This window comes from Halichoerus grypus, chromosome 4 (assembly GCF_964656455.1).
Source record: "Halichoerus grypus chromosome 4, mHalGry1.hap1.1, whole genome shotgun sequence".
Classification (NCBI taxonomy): domain Eukaryota; kingdom Metazoa; phylum Chordata; class Mammalia; order Carnivora; family Phocidae; genus Halichoerus; species Halichoerus grypus.
The window spans coordinates 149,009,318-149,032,758 of NC_135715.1; the positions used below are offsets into that span (position 1 = coordinate 149,009,318).

Sequence of the window (23,441 nt, forward strand, 5' to 3'; positions counted from 1 at the left end):
AACCAGAAGGTGTGTACTACAAGCCACGAAGAGGGCCCTCACTAGAACCTCACCTTGCTGGCACCCTGATCTCAAGCCTGCAGCCTCCAACATTGCAAGTTAAAAATTTCTGTAGTTTAAGTCATGTAGTTACGGTATTTTGTTATGGCAGTCCAAGCCGACTAAGACAGAAGTGGGGTCCTGCTGTAACAAATACCCAAAAATGTGGAAGTGGCTTTGGAACTGGGTGATGGGTAGAAGCTGGAAGGGTTTTGAGGTACATGCTAGAAGAAGCTGAGATTGCTGTGAAGGTTGTGCTCAAGGCAATTCTGGTGAGGATTCAGAAAGAAAAGAGGAGAGCTAGAAAGCTTCCATCTTCTTAGAGAATACTGTATAAATAATCATGAACAGAATGTTGGTAGATATATGGATGGTAAAGGCCATTCTGATGAATTCCCAGATAGAAACATAGGTAGAACATGTTATTGAACATTGGAGGAAAGGTGATTCTTGTTAGAAAGTGGGCAAAGAACTTGGCTGAATTGTATTTGTGTTCTAATATTTTATGGAGGGTAGAAATTGCAGTTGATGCAATTGGATGTTTAGCTGAGAAAATTTCTAAGCAAAGTGTTGAAAGAGTGTCTTGGTTCCTTCTAACTGATTATAGTAAAATTTGAGGAGAAAAAAAAGAATTGAAAAAGGAATTGTTTAAAAAAAAGAGAGATACGAGCATCTGACTGGCTCAGTTAGTTAAGTATGGGCCTTCAGCTCAGGTCATGATCCCGGGGTCCTGGGGTCAAGCCCCGCATCAGGCTCCCTGCTCAGTGGGGAGCCTGCTTCTCCCTCTGCCTGCCCCCTGCCACAAAAATAAATAAATAAAATCGTAAAAAACTAAAAAAGAGATAGTACTTAAAGTTGTGGAAAATTCTCAGCCTATTCATACAGCAGAGAATACTAAGAGTGTGGCCAAACAACCCTTTGCCAGTTTCAACTGAAGGGGATAGAGATGGAATGAAATGAAGGAAGGCTTTTGGACTTCTTAGAGCCTATAGGACTGGAACATAGTTATTTTAATGTGAGCATGCATTATTCTTCAAGATTAAGGATAAATGATCCTAAAGGCAAATGCAGAGATCATCAGGGCTGCCTCCTTGGTTTCAAAATGGGATAGGGTGCCATCGTCTTGGTTTGAAGAGATCAGGCTGCAGTTGCCAAGAGCATCCTGGGGCATAGGGCCGCCTGGCAGAGCCTGGTTGGAGAGGGACATGATTGCCACTGTCATAATCAAAACTTCTGTTTATTTATTACTGTTAATCATAACCCGAAACTGTACCACATCTCTTACCTATAAGCTAAAAGTATTAATCTTCTTTCTTCTTAAGTTTGCAGATAAATATAATTAATGATAGATGTATAATAGGAAAAAGACAAGAAGATTAATGAACCTTGGAGGAAATTACTGTTCTTACCTGTTGTGCCATTTGTAATATTGAGTACTCCAGTTTATTCTTAGTCAGTGTCTTTTGGGGCATTTCAGAATATTCTTTATAAATATTTAAAACAAATTTTAAAAGACTTTGTGATTAAAATTCATTTGCATAAAAGAGATTGGTCAACATGTATTTAGGCTTTAATATTTTGTTATTTTTCTAGGACATAAAGTGTGATTGAACTGAACGTCTGTTTGGCTGATCATCATGAACCGTGCTTTTAGCAGGAAGAAAGGTAAGTTTAAAGGACCTGGGGGTCAATTCAGTATCACTGTGAAAATCAGGCAGAGATGTTAAGGACTCAGGTTTTCCTATTAACAAACCACATGGTTTAGGAATGAAATTAGAATAGAGCAACACAAATATGCACACATTGCTAATTAACCTTTTTTGGTTATCGCCCTAATGAGAGTGGAGTTGTTTAATACATTTAGTTCAGAATTATGACAGTATGTTTCCTGGCAATTTTATTCTGTGGTGTGAAACTGCAAAAAAATAAAGTGATCTGAAACTAGTCCTGCTAGATTGTGTAGCCATATAGTACTAAACTCCCGGGCTTATGTAAGTTTACTGTGATTTAAATTCATGTTTGTATATGTGTGCACATGCTTCACTTTTTATTGAATAATATGTGAGGATTGATGATAGGTAAATTGATAGCAATGAGGCCAAAATAACTTTGTGATTAATTTTGAGGTAAAATAAATATAAATGTAATATATCATAATTATCAGCATAGGAATGAAAGAAACAGCTAGTTAAATGTTATTTTTTTAAGGGGCAGTAAAGCATGGCATTTGACAAATATTTCATGATATACTCATAGGAAAGATTGAAAAATTTGAGTTTTATGTAGTTCAGTGAAGTTAAAATAATGTATCCTTGTCTTTCTGTAAGAAGTTTAATGATGGACACAGGGCTCTATCCTGTTTAATATGCTGTCAGTGAAGTGGGAGAGAATAAGTAAACAAATGCTACTCAATTTCATAAGTGATTGATAGTAAGAAGAGATAAACTGATGTGGTAGAATTAACAGATATTTGGGGGAGAAATGACCAGTTAGGTCATATTCCACACTATAAACTCAATAAGATACTGTAAATTGATGAACATGGGTCCAGAAAATCTAACACTTTCATTCCTATTTATATACTGTTATTATTTGGAAGGTGCATCTTAAGTGCTGTGTGGGTAAAAAATAGCTGAAGAATTAAGTCAACAGTGTAGTTATCGAAGGTTCTAGTTAATTTTCTAATATATGAATAATGAACAGTCCAGAACCACAAAATAGATTGTTCTGTTCTATTCCATGAAGTCCAGCATGGTGTGTTCTCCCTTTAAAGAATTGACACATTGTAACACGCCCAGATGAGAGAGGCTGGGGAGACTTCAGGACTTTCCACCTGGAACAAGAATGGTGGCAGAGAACCTGAGAACCCTTGGTGTGATCTTTCAGTGTTTGAGGGACTGTCATGTGGTCATGGGACTAAGTTTAATAAAGGTCAAATAGGTATAAATTACAAGGTCGATGTAATGCAGAAAGAAATTCCCACAAAGTTATGCAAACATATAATGGAATTATTGGAAGCACAAACTTTTTTTGTTATGGAAGTGAGAAGTCCTCAAACATTTGGCTGTGGTACAGAGGATTAATGTATTCAGGAGGGATTTAGGTAATGTGAACTTTCAGGCACTTTTCAACCCCGGGAAACTAGGAATTTATTATCTTATTTTTCTGAATAAGGGGAAGGAAAAAATAACATTCATTGTCGTCTGTAGCTTGGTTCTGATTTAAAAACACATACTGAAAGTAATATAATGTTTCTTTTAAATTTCTTTTACTAGTGGAAAAAGAATCTAGAAATAATTCTATGAGAAATGGAAGTATTTTTAATGAAGTAATAAAAATCTTACACCACAACTCATCACTTTAATAATATTTTATTTTTTTAAAGATTGTATTTATTTATTTATTTGAGAGGGAGAGTGGAGGAGCAGAGGGAGAGGGACAAGCAGACTCCGTGCTGAGCTCAGAGCCCAACATGGGGCTCAATCTGGTGACCCTGAGATCATGACCTTAGCCGAAATCAAGAGTCGGTTGCTTAACTGACTGAGCCACCCAGGCGCCCCGTTATCTTATTTTTAAAAAACACTTCTAGACTCTTTTTTTATTTGATTACAATTCCCTTTTCCCATGGTTTTAAAGTTGAAACTCCCAATTTCTAATTTCTCTTTGCTGAAGACGATGTTGGAGTTTTTCATTGAGAAATCCCAAGTAACCAGCAATTGTATATTTGTTTCATTTGATGACAGTAGGAATACAGACATGGGGAAAATTGGAGTGATTTAGAGAATCAGGAAACAGAAGCATTTGTTCTTTTCCTGCTTTGCCTCATTCTCTTTAAAAAATTTCTTGTGGGGCGCCTGGGTGGCTCAGTCAGTTAAGCCTCTGCCTTCGGCTCAGGTCATGATCCCAGGGTCCTGGGATGGAGCCCCTGCATCGGGCTCCCTGCTCAGTGAGGAGCCTGCTTCTCCCTCTCCCACTCCCCCTGCTTGTGTTCCCTCTCTCGCTGTGTCTCTCTCTGTCAAATAAATAAATAAAATCTTAAAAAAAAAATTTCTTTTGATTTCTTTTTTTCCTCAAGTCTAATGATTAATTATCCTTATCAATATTAGAGTATTAGATTATTGATCAATATTTTACTCTAATTTCAAGTTAGAACTTGATACTGGAAGTTCTACCTACCAATTAATTCTGACTCTCATTTAGTGAGGTTGTTAAAGGAAGAACTCGTAGAGCCTCTGCTGTTAGTTTCAACGAAACCACTATTTGGTTGAATTTTAATTTGAGCTAGAAAAATGGAATTTTTTGAGAGAAGTCATATATTTTGACAATTGGGAGCTGTAATTGTACCCCTAGAGAATATATAATTTAGTCCTGTTTCCGATAGCTAGTATCAGCATACATTGTATATTCTACTCTAAACAAAGCAAGATGGTCTTTAATCAGTAAAAGCTTTTCTTTCCTAAGTGTCCAATTCACTTGGTTGTCACATGCAGTCTTACTAAATCGTCCTGAACCTCAGAAGCTTAAGGCAAAGAGATTGTTATCTTAAACTCAAACATATATGTATTTTTTTCTTTTTATCAACTCTTCCAGTTAGTATTTTGCTGGTATTCTTTGCTTGAATTAGCTATTGACTTCACTGATTTTCTTCGCAAATGCTCTAATGCTACAGATTCTAAAAAAGACTGAATGTATTAGAATTGGATTATTTGGACTATTTTGAAGAGATCTGTAAAAATTAGTCTTAACTTCATAATCATCAAGTAAATGTTAATGAATGTATTTGTTCTATAGCTCCTTTTCTTTTTTTGGATTACTTTTTACTTTTACTTTTTAATTTTTTAATATAAATTCAATTAATTAACATATAGTATATTATTAGTATCAGAGGTAGAGTTCAGTGATTCATCAGTCTTGTATAATACCCACTGTACAGCTCCTTTTCTTACGTTAGCCTTCTCTTTTGAATTTTTAAAATCCTATATTCTATTCATTATGTCAAAACTGAATAATTTAGTAAAAAAGCATAAAGTTTTGAATGTGAGTAAATGTGATTAAATAATCCAACTAATTGCACTTTATTTTAACTTACCAGTTGACATACTGATGAGTAGATATAATCACAATGCATAGGACTTAAAATTCAATATTTAAATATTATTTCCCTTTTTATAATCCATTCATATGCATCTATTCACCCAACAACGTTCAGTTTTAAATTTGATATACTCAAAGAAGATGCTTTCAATATGCTAAACTCTGGTGATACAGAAATAATGAAGTTCTGCATCATTCTTTTTTTTTTTTTTAAAGATTTTATTTATTTATTTGACAGAGAAAGAGAGAGAGAAACAGCTAGAGAGGGAACACAAGCAGGGGCAGAGGGAGAGGGAGAAGCAGGCTTCCCACGGAATAGGGAGCCCGATGCGGGGCTCGATCCCAGGACCTTGGGATCATGACCCAAGCTGAAGGCAGATGCTTAACAACTGAGCCACCCAGGCGCCCCTACTGCATCGTTCTTGATGAGCTCTTAATCTAAATGCATTTTGAACACTAAGATTTATTGACCCAGCAGCCAGAGTGGTTCGACACTTGCCAAATATTTTGAAATGTTGGCATTTCCCTTTACATGCCTGTTTACTCTTGAGTTAGTGATTACAGTTTAATTTCAAGGAAGGGGACATATTCCTGAATGTCTGTGTTGCTGTTTCTCTACCATTTCCGTATATCTGATTGCTTTTGTGGGCATAGACAGTGACCAGAGACCATCCTCTGTGCTCACTCTTCAAGGGCAGGCACATCTATAGGAGTTAATATAAAGAGTTTTATTCTGTCAGTTTTTTTCTTTTGCCAGAGTATAAATTAGGATGACAGTAAGGATGCGTTTTAGAGATCTTTCAGGTTTTATAAACTGCCTGCACTAGAGGTATGTAATGAACACCCTCTAAACCATCATCACTTGATAATGTGAATGTAGATTTTTTGTCATTGTAGCAATTGCAGTTTATCCCCTGGTCATTTAATATTGTGATTATTTTAATCTGTCTTCAGTACCAGCTGGATATAACTATCTTCTTTCTAGGTCACTGCAATACAAGACTATAACAGAGGTAGTGTCATCAGTTTTCCAATAATAGTGGCTTATAGGAGAAAGCAGTTATCCCTCTTCCTCAGGGTTGGAATGAACCATTATATTCGGAGTTAGACTTTATATCCTTCTGAGTGGCGTTGTATATCTTGGAAAAGGAGACATGAGAAGAATTGAGTTAAGGGGTTAAAAAAAGAAATTGGATTTTTTTTGTTGTTGTTGTTAGGTGTCCTAAAGGCAGATCTTTGTTTTTGTTGTTTTGATGTTTTTATTGTTCTGGTGTATAGCATTGTGATTTCTTTCTTTTAATATACAAGGGCAAGACTAAGACTTAAATCTAAGTACAAATTATTCTTGAATTAATCATATCACTATTCAGTAGCAGTCACAAAGAGAAAACTGTAATTAAAATAGAAAGCCTTACAGGAAATAAAAGTTTCACATATTATTGGCAATATGTCAATATTGCTTTCTGAAGCTTAGAATGTATTGCTTCTCAAAATATATCACCCAAGTACAACCATCACATATCCACTTTAGTAGTCAGAAATAGCCCTAAAATTCACCATGAGCTTGGGATTTTTATCAGTCCCTCATGTTTTGTCTTAGAAATTCTTATGAATATTGCATTGTACCCCATTAACACGTTTAATATAACTATAGTGCGTTATTTTCCAAATGGTATAAAATAATTGACATTCCAGAAATATAGGCCTTTTTCTTTTTCTTCGCATTCCCCCAGTTTGAAAACATATTAATGCTATCAAACTAATTTCTGTTAACACCATTTTCAATGTTCCGAATTGAATGTTGAAAACACTTTGTTAGTAATCTTTTTCCTTTCAGTATGTACTTATTTACTACTTTCTTTGATTCTGTCTGTTCATAGTATTGATTCTAAATTTTGATGTCTTTGATTCTGTTCTGTTCATAGTATTGATATGTCTTTGATTCTGTTCTGTTCATAGTATTGATTCTAAATTTTTAAATTCCATGAGGAATAAAATACAAAACTCTGCTAAAGAAGACAGTAGTTTTTGAAGATTTCAAAATTTTAGTTTCCAAAAAATGCAGTTTCTAAAAAATGGTCAAATTTGATTTGTTTAATGTTTTTTGTTTTTTCCCCACTTTTTTTTTTTTTACACAGTCCACAAAATGCTTTGGTAGATGGGTAGAATATATAAATAAAATTCAAACTTGAATGAAAAATATTTTTTCTATTTCTAGCAATAATATACAATTCAAATTATTTTCAGTATCTTCTATCCTTTTAGTCACATTTATTTTTAATATTCTCTTATACTAATCTAAGAAATATTTTAAAGATTTAAGATTTATTGATTAGGGAATTTTAAAAAAAAAACCCTGTAAATCATGAGAGTATAAATGGAAAGAAGAAAGATGTCACATAATCACATAATTGATATAATTGTCTTCCACTGAGTTATTTTTTTTTTATATTCTTTAGAAACTTAGTATCACTTTATTATTTGGATACTTTTTAAAGGAAAAGCTAGGGGCTTTTATATCAAGGAAAGAATCTTATAAGCACTTTCCAGCTACACCATTCTCCTGTCTGTTATTCTTTCTCAATTTAGCAAAAGAATCAATTTAGAAGTGCTCCCACCCATATCAGACTCCTTATGCTAATGAATGAATGACCCCCTCAGAACGTGTAATTGAATTTAACCTTGTGTATTCTTCATTGCAGACAAAACATGGATGCATACACCTGAAGCTTTATCAAAACATTACATTCCCTATAATGCAAAGGTAAAGTGGTTTATATGATATTTATTTAATTTATCTTGTTATGGTATTATTATTAAATTCATGGTTGATCTAAGAAAGATTGCTTATGCATTGGCATTTCCTAGTAGATAATTCCTAAAAAAAAGTTTGCGTGATTTTGTAATATATAGTATGGGAAGTGATTCTTTTCTCCAAATAAGTAATTCTTTTCTTCCCCTGTCACTCCAAATAAGCAATTATTTCATTTAATTATAAAGAGTATTCTTTATAAATTCTGTCTGTCACGCATGTGTTTTCTTCAAATAATTTAGCTATCTTTAAAATTATTTGCAATATCATGGCCTGTAGGAAATAAAACAACCAACAAATTAGCTTCCTTTAAAAGCATTTTAATGTTGCATTGCATAGACGAGTGTAAAAACTAACCTGATCATGAGAGAAATGAGCCACAATTGAATGAATGCAATTTTCATTCAAAAAACGAGACAAAATTTAAACTGTTAAGAAAACATAGAAAAAGCACATTTTTGAATCTCGTCTTCAGTTTTCTTCATTTTAATAAATAGAAGCAATCTATACTCCATATCTTCAAAGAAAAGGTCCTTAAAGAAAGCTGTTATTGGGGCGCCTGGGTGGCTCAGTTGGTTAAGCGACTGCCTTCGGCTCAGGTCATGATCCTGGAGTCCCAGGATCGAGTCCCGCATCGGGCTACCTGCTCAGCAGGGAGTCTGCTTCTCCCTCTCCCGCTCCCCCCTCTTGTGCTCTCTCTCTCTCTCTCACTCTCTCTCTCAAATAAATAAAATCTTAAAAAAAAAAAAAGAAAGCTGTTATTGTATAATTAGGGAGCACAAAACCTGAAATAGATTTCAGAGAAATCTGAATCTAAACTTGGAAGACACAGAAGAGAAAGTTGTGTTAGGGAACATGCAAGTAGGTCAGATTTAAGTAACTGACCTTTGGACACAGCATGGGGAAAACAGAAAATGATAAAATTATTTTCATAAAGAGAACTTAAGGATTTATGAATTAGCAAACTCCATACTGGGATATAATGAGATGAGTTGTAAGGAATGATTTCAGAAAAAATTTAAAAATCATATATTGAACAGAAAGTCAATGCTGTTTAATAGAGAACGTCTTAAGTGCTGGTCTGAGTCTGTATCAGTAGGAAGAAGCATTTATAAGACCATCTAGAGATTCGTCCAGAGCTGTTGCTCAGCAGTGAGATTTGTAGAGTATTGCAACTCCATTTTTTCTTGCTGACTTTGTAGCAAAGAAATACTCTAAAATATTTTTGGTGTAAAGCTAATATGGTTGAAATCACTGCAATGCTTGGGACTTTCCCTCTGGTGTTAACATGAGGTTTGATTGGCATGATTTAGCATGAAAAGTTTAGTTAGCTGAATGAGAAAAATTGAGTTAATATCTGTCTCTTCCACAGATATTCTTCATATTAGCTATTGAGAAACTATATGAAAACTATTTAGAAAAAAATTAATCTTGAAAACCACTATTATTTTAAAGGGCGTGCTCAGTTTTTGATAATACTATCAATCATACTAGAATCATATATTTTAAGTGAAACCACCACATATTATTTATTTTTATATATGATTGAAATGTCTCATTTTGAAAAACTAGTTTATAAAGGATTGAAAGATTCTGATTAGAAGTATCCTTTTGTTGTTGTTGTTGTTGTTAAAAATTTTATTTATTTGACAGAGAGAGACACAGCAAGAGAGGGAACACAAGCAGGGGGAGTGGGAGAGGGAGAAGCAGGCTCCCCGCTGAGCAGGGAGCCCAATGCGGGGCCCAGTCCCATCATGATGTGAGCAGAAGGCAGACCCTAACGACTGAGCCACCCAGGCACCCCTGATTAAAACTGTCCTTAACTTAAGCTCTGTGGGTTGATGTGAACAATGGAGATCTGCTTGTCTACATGGAAAAGTTGCCTGTGCTATTTTACAGGTGCATAACAGCTATAAGACATTCTACATGAAGTAGAGGGCACAAAAACATCTTTGCAGACTGGGGTCAGTAAATTATGGAAGAGCAGGTTGATTTTGTCCATTCTAATACGGCCTCCTGAGCGATAATACATGTCAGGTGTACCAAGTAGTGTTGCAACTATTTGAAGAACATTATTTTTTTCTGAATTCCCCTTTTTTGTGGAACATTTCAAACTCATCATTAGTAGTTATTTTTGAAAATTTTCTGTATCTCTTTAGAGTACGTGCCACTTGAAAACCAAATCAATGTCCATAGGATGTACCTTAGCACAACAACAACAAAAAATATAGACTCTTGGGGTGCCTGACTGGCTCAGTCCATAGAGCATGTGACTCTTGATCCTCAGGGTCATGAGTTCAAGCCCCATGTTGGATGTAAAATCTACTTTAAAAAATCCACAATAAAAAATAGTAATAAAAGAAAAAGAAAAAGAAAAAAAAAACAAGGAAAAATAAATACAAAAGGTTAATAAATATATGAAAAAGATCCTCCACTTATAATCAAGTAAGTACTTAAAAAATACAGGCTCTATACATTTGATGAATTAATGCATAATAACATTTCCAAAGTAATTACAAAATAGTTACATTTCAGTGGGCCCTAATACATGCCAGGTACATGATCTCATTTATTATTTTCCATGACTCAGTATGGTGATTAGAAAACTTTATACTTTACATAAGAGAAAACTAAGGCTGAAAGATTAAGTAACCTGCCCATTGCCACAAAGCTTGTAAGACAGAGCCAGAGTAAAAAACTGAAGTCTATGTGACCTCAAAGATTCGCTGTTTTTATGTATATAATAACACTTGATTAATCATTCATCCACTACATTGCTGATACGTATAAGGTGCTATTACTGAAACTTCACTGAATATTGGTGAAGCTTCAGAGCTATATGACACATGTCTTATATTCTCCTGGATCTTATCATCATAAGGAAATATCATACAAAAATAAGCAACATAAAAGTTAGATCCTGTTCTGTGTCATTCAAATGTCATTTAACAGAAAGCTATGGAGATTCAGAGAATGGTGTGACTCTTGTTTTATGAAAGTGGGAGTGAGGTAGGTTTTCCAAGGATCAAAACAAGGGAGGAGTGACCATTTCACGCAGAGATATCTGAAGGACGATGAGTGGAGTCCATAAGGTCTAAGGTACAAACTGAATATGACAAGAGTTGGGCTGGGGCATAAAGTACTTATGATGGTAAAGTATTTTATCAGTCAAGGTTGCATCTGAGAAACAGAACTACTAGGATGTGTATACACACACACACACGTACACACACACACATTTATCTCAAGGAATGGGTTACACAATTTTGGCACTGGCTAGGCAAGTCTGAAAAGCATATGGCAGGCCACCAGGAAGGGCAGGCTGGAAGTTCTTGGGCAGAAGATGACCACAGGTAAAATTTCTTCTTTAGGGACATAGCAGTTCTATTCTCAAGGCCTTTAAATTGATTGTATCAAACCCGCTCATGTTATCCAGGATGTTCTTTTTTACATGAAGTCAGCTGATTATAGATGTTAATCATATCTATAAAATAACTTCATGGCAATACTTAGATTACTATTTGACTGAGTAACTGGATAGTATAAGCTGACCAAGTCGACACATAGCACTGACCATCACAAGTACTAATGCCGGGCGAGGCTAAAAAGTTAAGTTGGGAAGGCTTTGCATGGCAGGGAAGCAGTCTGAGTAGTGAACTAAGTAAGTAGGATTTTAGGAAGATAAATTTTTAGTGATCTGAAAGTTGATTTGGATCAAGAGAGATAGGATGATATTCAGCTTCTTAGGAAGTTAACTTTAATGGTCCAGGTGTGTGGTCTTACGTGTATATATAGGGTAATAGATAAACATACAGTGGAAAATAAAGATGTGCTAAATATTGTAAGGAAAATTGATGCAACAGAGGAATAATTTATATGTGGGGGAAAAGAAAAATACCTATTTTCATCCTGGCTAAAAGAGGGAATGATCATACCATTAAAAGATTTCCACCACTTCATTCACTTTTGGATTCCGCTGGTTACAAAATAACCTGATAAATTAACCAGAGCTGTTGAAGAACTGTAATTCTCCCTGGGGAAACATGTAATAATGTTTACATTTAGATGTTTTCAGTTTTAAAGTAATAGTTATCTGCTTTCATGTTACAATTTCTTTTTTTTAAAAAAAGATTTTATTTATTCATTTGAGACACAGAGATACAGAGAGAGAGAGAGAGAGAGAGCATGAGGAGGGGGAGAGGCAGAGGGAAAGGGAGAAGCAGGCTCCCTGCTGAGCCAGGAGCCTAATGTGGGGCTCGATCCCAGGACCCTGGGATCATGACCTGAGCCGAAGGCAGACGCTTAACCATCTGAGCCACCCAGGTGCCCCTCATGTTATAATTTCTTTAATTTTTTTAAGAACATATTTTAGTTCCACATTCTTTCATTTTATATAAAATTCTATTTCAGAAATTCACATTTAATATTTAGAATATGCTTATTTCAGACCATATGTGGATATAAAATAATAGTTGCTTTCAAAAGTATTATTCTGTATAAAGTTCATTAGTTTTGGGATTTTTTGTTTGTTTGTTTGTTTAATGAGCAGTGACAGCTTTAATACTAGTTCACTGGGAATTCTGCATGTTATCCTGTGTACTCTGTGGTGATGTTTTCAAATTGCAGGTTATGCTCCATGAAAAAAATGGGGTCATGAAATTAATGCAGTGGGTCATGGGAGGCATGTATTTAAAGATGAAATAGAACAGAAAAGAAAAAGAAATGACATTTTTAGAATGCATATGGTAAACATCCATTTGTTCATAAAATTGTGGTTCATGGTCATTGAGGATGAAAGCCACCGCCTTTAAACGGTAACCTGCCTTTAAAGTGTACGAAAGACTTCACCAGATTTAACCAATTTAAATCATAAAATAATAATAGGGGGAGCTGCTTAAAAGAGTCATTAAATTTTTAATAGAAGAGATGATCCACATGTAAGTTTAACCACATGCTCTCATTGAATATAGCATCTTAAAATCATTTCTGAAATATGCACGTAAGCATGATAGGAATGATAGAGGAATAAAGTAAAATGTAAATATCGGTTCACTTGTGCACTCGTTCATTCACACATGTGCTTATCCATTTGAATGGAGTTCCTAATATATGTAAGGTCCTGATCTAGAAAAATGGGAATTGATTAGTAAACCAAATAGATAAAATCCTGCCCTCTTGGGCTTTCCATATAATAAACAATAATATAACTTTTTCAGAAATACCTTCTAAGAAAATTGTATTTTTGTTTGTGAATACATTGATTATTATATTGATTTGTATATTGATTTGTATTATTTATATGTTACTGCTATATCGTATTAATATTAGTTATGTATTATATGGTATATATGTATGTTAGTATATATAATGTTAACACAATATTTATTAATACAGTATTCCAGGCTGTACTAATTGCAATGCAGAGAAAGCAGGATATCGGGGATTGGGAGAAATGGGAAGGAGGGTGCTGCTCTGTTACACACAGTGGTCAGGGAAGATCTCTGAGGAGGGCAGAGGCCTAAAGAAAATGAGGGAGGGAGACATGTGACTGCACGAGAGGAGAGTAGTCCAGATGTGGCTAGCATGTACTTGTCTAGTCAAAAACTAGTGGTCAGGGCCGGGCGGCTGGAATGTTGTGGAATGCAGGGAAGTTCCAGAGACACAGGTCGAGTAGAGCAGATGGGACAGCTGGTGTCTTGTAGTTCTTATAGGGCCTTATAGACCACTCTAAAATTTGAAAACCCTTCAATTCAGAGAGTTTTGAGAGAAAGAATGACAAGATCTGAGACACGTTTCTTACAGGGTTAAATTAGCTGTAAGGAGACAAGGGAGGACTTCCCTCAGGAGTGCAGTGCAGGAACCTGGGGAAAGTGATGGTGGCTTGAGGCTGAGGAGGCGCCGAAGGAGAAAGGTCATGGGCCTCTGGGCAGATTTTGAAGATAATGCTGATAGGGCCTATGGATGGATTGTGTATTAGCTTTCCATTTCTGCTATAATTAGAACATTAAGCAGAAATTTTAAAAAATTTGTTTTTGATCACCCTTAAGGAGGAACATGGAATTTTCCATTCCTTCCAACCTTTGATGAGCCTGCTGAACCGTCTTTTCTATAAAGGTGAAATACTAGAAAGCTTTTACTTTAATGAACTTACTATTCTGTTGGTGTTAATGGTCGTTTTTCAAATGAAGAATTATGATGTTTCATACAAAAGCACTTATTGATAAATGTTTTATTCTAAAATGTATAATTATCCCCAAAAAGGTTGGTGTACTTATCTTATGAAATACAGAGCTTTTCTAAGATACAAAAGAAGAATGCGGTTCTAAAGAGATTACCATACGTACAACTTTGCACTATTCTGCAGTAAAGAGAGTCAGCATTCCTTGATTATCAGTTTACCATGTTGCAAGTGTTAAAAGTGGGGGAATCGAAAACAAATGGGAACATGGACCTTGACCTTAAAAACTTACGACTTCCCTTGGGGAGAAAGAACAGGCACCAGAAACAAAGAATTTGGGGAGAAAATTAAATAGATTATGAGCAAAAAGATAAAATATGAATGTCAAGGAGAAGTTTATAAAGCAAGATTATGTTATATTTCAAGAATTTCTAGAGGTACCAGAGTTTCATGTGTGAAACATGCAGTTTGCCAGGAAGTGTGTTTGATGAGAGAGAAGGCTTGACTGAGTTGTGACCCTCGGTATCTTCCTGAGTGAGTGAGTCCTGTGGTTTCCTGCCAGGCTTTCTCAACACAACATAATCGTCCCAACATTTATAGCATATAAGCTCTTATTTGGCTTCCAAAAACAAAAAACAACAAAGAACAACAACAACAAAACCCCCATGAAAAACAGATATAATCTGAAATATGACAGTAAGTGGTTAGCACTTGAGGATTTTTTTTTTTAAGATTTTATTTATTTATTTGACAGAGAGAGACACAGCGAGAGAGGGAACACAAGCAGGGGGAGTGGGAGAGAGAGAAGCAGGCTTCCCGCCGAGCAGGGAGCCCGATGCGGGGCTCTATCCCAGGACCCTGGGATCATGACCTGAGCCGAAGGCAGATGCTTAACAACTGAGCCACCCAGGCACCCCGCACTTGAGGATTCTACCCTACGTATTTGAAATCCACATCTTAGCCACTTAGATTTGGAACTTCTGGCAAACCTGCTCAATAGTCATTGATATGGAGAAATCAGAACCCAGGTGTACCCCACAATAACAAGGCTGTATCCCATCTCCACTGATGTTACCAGCATTTTATCAGAATAGGCTCATAGTTGCTGCATCCTATTTCAGGGATTGGAGCAGCCCCTTCCCAGTCAAACTGTCTGGGTTCAAAGTTCAGCTCTCTCAGTTAATATATGAATTATGTGACTTTTCTATTCTTGAGTTTTCTCATTTATAAAATGAGATTAGTAATTGTACCTACTTCATTGTACTGCTAGGAGGCTTAAATGAGTTAATATATTAAAAACCTCTTCAATCAATGTCTTGTGTATCAAAAGCTTATTATTATTAATATGATAGCCAATGTTCTGTCAACTCTGGAGTCGCACTATCTCTTGAGAATAATGTGGCATTTGCATTATTCTCTGAAAAACAGAACAGAGTTCTTAGAGTACATGTCAGGTGTTGTATCCTTTCCATTTACATCAGAAACCATGAGAACCAGCTTGAGAATTTCAATGGGGGAAGGAATGGGTTTTCCTGCAAGCATGACAGGAGACCCAACAGTGCCAACCTTGTAGGTTTATATACAAGAGAAGGTTTTGATTGTTAAAGAAAAATACCATTGTAATCATACTTTCCTGTTACCTTGAGTTTTCAATAGCTGCATTCCAGAGCAGGATGTTAATCCAAAGATCATCTTGGTCTTAGAGTCAAATATAGAAAGATGAGAAAGTCCATGCAAAACCTCATAAAACTGTTACTGAGTTTTACAAGTGAAAAGTTAATGAAGAGAGAAAATGGCAGCATTATGTGGCGTAATGAGTCATGGTAAAGGAAGGTTTTAATGTAACTAAATCATTTTACTAACGATTTCTCAAATTTTGGTGAATATATGATAAATTACCCTTCAGTGAAATGTTGATATTGGTTTGTGACTTAACAGAAGAAAATTTGGCTCCCAGAAATACATATCTACTACATTGTCCAAACAAAAGGAAATTAGCAAAGAAAACATTCAAATGGAACCCAGTGGAAATCACTGAAACTTGGGCAAAAGATACATCCTTATAATTGATGAGATGTATTGCTGACACATCCAAAATGGTTTAGGATTCCAAATTCCTAAGATTCTTTAGAGCAGCTTTAGAGTAGCAGCAAACATAAGCATTTGCCAGTTTTGCTGGTTGTAGATACCAGGGGAATGTAAACAAAACAAAAATGAAAGCAAAAACCGTAGAGCTTAACTGCATTCCATGTGATTCATTTCATTTGTTCAAAAATGAATTTTAGTTAATCTCAAAGCATAGGGACCATTTCAAAAAAAAAATTTTTGTAGAGTCTTTTAAAAAAGTTTTCGTAGACATTAGAACTGGTTTTTAATAATGCTAATATGTGTAGAACATATTCATTCCAAACATTTTATAATTGTAGTGTAAGCATAAAAATTGAACATTAACTATCATTCTTTCCAATTAAAAAAGTGATATATGCTATATCATATATAGGTAATAATTCTGCATCTGTACTCTTTGGAAATGCTCCTTTATGTACCACCGCAACATGACACATGCTTTAAAAGGAAAATAGAAAGCTATAGTATGTTATTTTTCCATTGCTTTCTTTTTTGGGGTGGGGTGGGGTCTATATTTATTTATTTATTTTTTGACGTAGCGTTCCATGATTCATTGTTTGCGTATAACACCCAGTGCTCCATTCAGTACGTGCCCTCTTTAATACCCATCACCAGGCTAACCCATCCCCTCACCCCCCTCCCCTCTAGAACCCTCAGTTTGTTTCTCAGAGTCCATAGTCTCTCATGGTTCTCAGAGTCCATAGTCTCTCATGGTTCGTCTCCCCCTCCGATTTCCCCCCTCATTTTTCCTTTCCTACTATTTTCTTCTTTTTTTTTTTTTTTTTAACATATAATGTATTATTTGTTTCAGAGGTACAGGTCTGTGATTCAACAGTCTTACACAATTCACAGCGCTCACCATAGCACATACCCTCCCCAATGTCTATCACCCAGCCCCCCCATCCCTCCCACCCCCCACCACTCCAGCAACCCTCAGTTTGTTTCCTGAGATTAAGAATTCCTCATATCAGTGAGATCATATGATACATGTCTTTCTCTGATTGACTTATTTCGCTTAGCATAATTATCCATTGCTTTCTTTAGAATGGGAAGCTATAAATCTTTCATGCTAAATAATTTGAAAACAAAGAATATAGTAATAATGGGAAATTTGTTGAATTATGACTTTATAGTTGGTGTGTGCTTATGAAATACAAGAATAAATAGAAAAAGAGAAATGACAGTAAGCACCTAACATCACCTAATTTCTCAATTCTGGAGATGAACTTATAAAACTAATTTCTGAAAAGCATATGGTTGTTTTAAAAGATCCTTGTGTTTTTTTTTCCCCTAAGTTTTCTCAGGTAACTGAAATAGTTATTAAAAAATTTTATTTACTCATTACTACTTTTTTTTTATGAAGGTATATTGACATATGCAATATTATATTACTTTCAGGTATACAACAAAATGATTAGATACTCGTGTATATTGTAAAATGGTCACCACAGTAAGTCTAACGTAATTTTGAAGGTGTTCATCATTGTAAACTTACTTTACATTTGACAATTCTCTTAAAAAGTATCATATAGCTGTTAGAAATTATTGAATAGAAACTAAAAACTCCATATTAATTATTCCTTATAACATTTCACTATGGACTACATTGTCTTTTCTCTTTAAAAAACTGTGTTACGAATTCATAGACTTTGTGTTGAAAAGGACTTCGAGAATCTTCCAATTCCATCTCTTTCTTGATCAAATAAATTGAGGCTCAAGCTTACACAACAGGATAGTAGCAAAATTCAGTCTAGAAATCAAGTCTTCTATGACCATTTTTTTCCATTGCAATTTACTATTCCCAGTTTTAAAGAGAAAACCTACTTAGCAAGCAGATAAATGAATCCAAAGACAAAATATAATATGTATACCTGTCTTCCCTTTATATACGTTAATTGTGAAATTGGTTTGTCTATGTAGCTCTGTCTGTTAATTGATCCCTTGGATATCATTTATAACTAGCCAGGAGTTTAGCAGAGATGTGAGCTAAAGGAGACTAAGTAAAGTCTATGTATTTACCTCCCTACCAGAAAGGCCAGAAAGTCTAAGCTTTTGTAAAGTACTTTGTCTTATTCTGCTTTGCCTAATGGTATTAATATTAGTATAATCCCCTGATGAAAAATGCCTATGGTGTTATTTATCTTTAAATACTTCTTCAACTGGAGAGCACCTAGTTTTAAATGGGGAATTCTCTGAATGTTAGATACATTTGTCATTTATTTCATATTTCTACATGGATTTGTTTGGCACTATGTGAAATAACAAGAAAGTTTGTTCGTAGCCGAAGAATATTTGTGAAAAGGGAAAAGTCTGATTTGGTCTCAAGGGGTCAAGTAGTAACATTCTGAAGCCTGGAATATGAAATTTAGGGATCTGGGCCAAAAGCACAGCCAGGGAATATTACAGTTTTGGGGAAAAAATATTTGAAAATGTAAAAAAAAATAAAATTATCAAATTTTTTATCAAATTGATTTCAATAGCAGTTTTGGTGAGTAACTAAAATAAGCATGAGCTAAATATAAGAAAATTAGGAAGGAAGTGAACCTTTTTGAACAAAGGACCTATGAGAAATGGGAATGAAGAAGGGATTACTATGGGAGATAAAATACAGCAGGAAATACCAGGGTTTTCAAATTATTTAGATTTAAACATTGAATCAGCATAAATTATTAGTGGATATATGGTTGCATTTCAAATATCGATTGGAAAGACATTAGGTGGAAGAAGGTTGTCTCCGGAATTCTTTGTCATTTGATTCGGGTATTGTGAAATAAGAGAAGCAGTCCACTCACTTCAGAGACAGAGCTTCTTCTGACAAAACCAAGATTCCAGCTGACTGTGTTCTTACATTTTAGGAGATGTTTGGAAGAAGTAATCTTTCATCGCTTAGGAAATATGTACATACATATATTTAAACCAACTAAAGTCATTTTTGTCTTTTTTCTAATCTTATGAACTATGAGAAACTTCATCTCCATAGCAATTATGCATATTTTTACATTTAAGAATGGTCTCCTGTTGTGTGACTGTTTCTTCAGTTTCCAAGAAAGTGTTTATTATCTTCTCTTTTTTCTTCCTGCTGGAATAAGCAGTTCCTTTTTCTGAACCTTTAAAAATCATGTTCAAAAAAGTACAAGTAGAGTCCAGTCTCAGTCTTTGTAGCAGATACTATTGGAGCATCTCCTTTTTCTGTAACTTGCATAGTTGTGATAGCAAACAGTAAAAATAAAGGCCATGGGGAGCTCAAGATCTGATGTAATTTATGCAACCATAGTCTGAGAAAAGATGTATCTCAAAGTATAGAGAGCACAGATAAAACATGGAAGAAGCAGTTATTCACATTTTAGGTCTGCACTGTATTATTTGCTAAGAATAACAACTTTATTATTTTGTAAACATGATAAATGCTAATTAACAGTTAAGCAGTGTACAAAAGCACAGAAGTATAGAAATATACAGAAGTATAGAAAACAGAACTATAGAAATCAACACAATGCTCAAAATCTTCTCAGGCAGAAATAACCCAGTGTTAACTTACCTGGACCAGAAGTCCAGGTAACCTGGACTCTCTCTGAATAAATACAAATACAAGAATAGATAGATAGATTTAAAGAAAATAACATTCAACAGTATATAAACAACTCTATACCAACAACTTTATACTAATAACTGTGCATTTCACATCTGTCATCTCATTTAATCTTCACAAATGCCCAATGAGATTAAGGCTATTAATATCCCCCATTAAACAGCGAAATTGTAATATTAAGCTGCAAATAGTTGAATAGTTAAGGAGAATGAGGCTGGGAATGAATAGACAGTTTGGATGAATCAGCTTTATAAGAAGGAAATTATAATATGCATGCTGTTTTACAATAAAAAGCATTGAACTTTACTTGAATTTAATAATCAAAGAGATGAAGTGAATTAAAGGAGTTACTAAATATCAGAAATGTGTATCTTTGCCACAAGGGATATTAATTCCTAAAAGATTGCTCTAACGTTAAAGGAAGACATTTATGAAAGTCATTAAATATCTGGCATCCTTATGTTTTTCCTGAACATCACATTTCAGTTTTTGACAGTGTATATGTGAATGATGAGGCGGATAGCCTACTTAACATTCCTCCTCCTAGCATGCTCCACTCCCCGGATTTTGTTGCTCATTTCGATTCTACTTGCCAGGATTTGCAACATTTACATTTTGTTCTGAAACTGTAATTCCCCTAGTAGTTTAGTTCTAATTATATATTGAAATGGATTCAGATTACCAACACTCCTTTTACCATTTCTTTTCTATTTCTGAGCTCTTGATGTGATTCTGGTTTTCCTCTTCTAAAAGTTTTTCAAAAAAGACTCAGTAACTTCAGTATTTCATGAGATATTTCATATTTGAGAATGTCTGCCTATCATCTTAAATCTTCCTTTCCCTCAGAGCACTAGTCCCCAGTGCAGTCTCCCCTCATTTTCTTGTTGAGTAAATATCTGAATCCACCTCACTTTCCCCTTGAAGTTGTCTTCCTTTTTTTGTATAGATGCCCAAGACTTCATTCTTTATCATTACATTTTAATAACATAGTGTATGGGCCGAACTTAAGTCTCAGCGAACATCTCTAATGCCTCACAACCAGAAAATGAAGTCCTCAGCTCTGTTGAAGGCCACCTAGGAGGAGAAGTGAACAGAAAATGAGGCCTCTGTTCTTCACAATACAACAACAAACTCACTTACTCAAAGAAATAGATACGGGGTGACTAAGGGCTATTATTCGTACAATGGAACCAACAGTTTTTTGATCTGGGAGGGCTGAGTGCTGTCATCAAAAGAGCACTGGACTTTGGAGTCTCAGAACTAAGCAGAGAGCAGACTCCTCAGCTAAATGGAAAGCCTGGTATTTAACTGCTTTCATATCTGTAAAATGCAAACAATATTCTCCTTATAAAGCTTTTATGCCAATTAAACAAGGTAACAATCTGTACATTGCCTGGCACATGGTTGGTGCTCCCTAAATGATAGTGTTCCCGTGTCTCTCTTTCAGTTATACCTAGACTTAATAAAGATTTGATATAACCTTGTTATTATGGGAAGAAAAAGTTTCCACACTTTCAAACAACCAGCTGACAGATTGGAGTCTTTAGAAGGCAGCACGTTCATTAGTAGATTAGTCCCTGATTCTTTGCATATTTGGATAACACCACTGTTCCAAGATTCAGTGTTAAGAAATCATAGAACCAAGTTGCACAATCCTCCCCTCTACCTGTACCCCGTCTCTCAGGCAGATTTTATCTGTGATAGAATAACTCAGGAATGGTGATAGACAAGGCAGCAATGGTTAATTACTTCAAGGAGATTCAGAGTCAGGGAGCATAAATCACTCTATCCCAGACTCTGTGCAGGTTCAGATAAGAAATGGTATCCTGGGCAGCAAGCAAGCACTGAAGGGCCTTGATCTGCCTTCACTTGATCCCCAGTTATAATTCTAAATAATTAAAGGAAGATCTCTAGCTCCATCAGGTTTTGCATTTATTTCTGAGGATTACCACACCACACCACTTACGTGGTTACATGTCTGTTTTTATTGCTCATTAGAATGGTATTGCTCCAGACTTGCTCACACAAACATTTGCCGAGGTGATGGAATAAAAACAAAGCAAGTCTTGTAAGCAGAGAGCTATTTTCATTTGCAAAAATTCAGACTCAATAGTATGCTACAGGAACTGCTGGGGGAAAATAAGTGAGATTGAATATGCTCAAGCATTGTCAGGAGAACATGTCAGTAAATTTAATTTTTAAAATGTGTGTAGAAAGAGTAAGGAAACAACAGCTAAATAATTTAAGAAACTAGAATTTTACAGATGATTTTGTATGTTTGCATGTGAGCATGGCAGTAGCAAGTTAAAGTAGGAAATTGGGTATTCAATGAATTATCTATTCTTTTTGGAAAAGTATATAAGACAGAAAAATTTTATAATAGAGATGTACAGAGCACAGATCTATGAGCATTGTGTAAATGATACTTGTACAACTTTAGCTCAGACTTTTATAATGAATTAATGTTACTTTTTACATTTATTTGGTAAATTTCATAAGTAATAGCCTTCTATATGTTTTCCAATGTAGTAAAACTTGCAAAGAATGGAAACACACATGACATTATAGTGAATGATCCAAACAACAGGGCATTAATTAACCAAGTGAGTACAGTAGCTCATTCAGTGGCCACCAACATAAAATGGAAATCTTCATAGTTAAAAAATAGTCAATGGACTGTTACAAATTTAAATGATTTTGTTGTTAGTTTCATCATGAATCACCTCATGGTGAGATGATGTGTAGAACTCTATGCATAGTGAGTTTGATTTTAGGGCATAAATTAACAGTCTTTTAATCGAGTTCCAAGAAGCAAATTTGTAATTTCAGAAAACTGATCAACAAAAGACATGAATGCTTACTTTACAGTTTTTTAGGGACTGGTTCAGTCTCCTTCTTTTTAGCATGTAAGAGGTGCCAGACTCCAGGTCTTATAGAAGAATCTCCAAGGATTACACAGCGTTGGATGATTGGAAGGACACGCAGGACCCCTTGGGTCTCATGCATGTCTTTACTCATGTAAGGCTTTAATAAAGGCGGTGAAAATGTTACAGCAAGAGAAAGCATCAGGAGCCCAAGAAGCTTCCAGCACAGCTCTCTAGGACCCTTGGTTAGCCACACAGGACTCATCTCCAGATTATGAACCACCAACATAGGTGGAAGGAATTTTGGCTTTGAAAGAACTTGTTCTTATGTTGGCCAAAAATAAATATCATTTTTCTACATATCCCAGAGGTACACATAGAGCGCGGTCACTAGCTTACACACTGTGGCACCTTGAATTACACTGAGGATCATCCATGGGAAGGATGAAGAAAGATTTCCTAATGGAGATCAAGAATCAGTGGAAGTGATTTTAGTGATTACGGTGAGGTGGCTGTTACAGTCACACATGCACATCGTCCCAGAGACATCCCAGAAAATGGCACATTTTACAAAGTCTAAGGGTTCAATATGGCTGGAGTATAAAGTATATATAAGTAAACTAGATAAAGAATCATGAGGATAATTCCTCATTTGCATTCCTAAGTGACAGGCATGTCGTGATAGACTTGAATTTGAGATAGGGGATAATGAGGTATCAAGTTAGGAACACCTCATTT

At 35.2% G+C, this 23,441-nt stretch overlaps 1 protein-coding gene across 6 annotated transcripts in view; it reads left to right on the forward strand.

The window, feature by feature from the left end:
- Positions 1-23,441, forward strand: part of GULP1 (GULP PTB domain containing engulfment adaptor 1) — a 271,805-nt gene that overhangs the window by 176,381 nt on the left and 71,983 nt on the right. For all 6 annotated transcript variants that reach the window (XM_078071085.1, XM_078071086.1, XM_036119950.2 and 3 more), the window contains 2 exons: positions 1,633-1,704; positions 7,836-7,897. In XM_078071085.1, coding sequence (XP_077927211.1) covers positions 1,677-1,704; positions 7,836-7,897 — 90 coding nt within the window. In that variant the 5' untranslated portion in view covers positions 1,633-1,676. The remainder of the gene's footprint in view (positions 1-1,632; positions 1,705-7,835; positions 7,898-23,441) is intronic.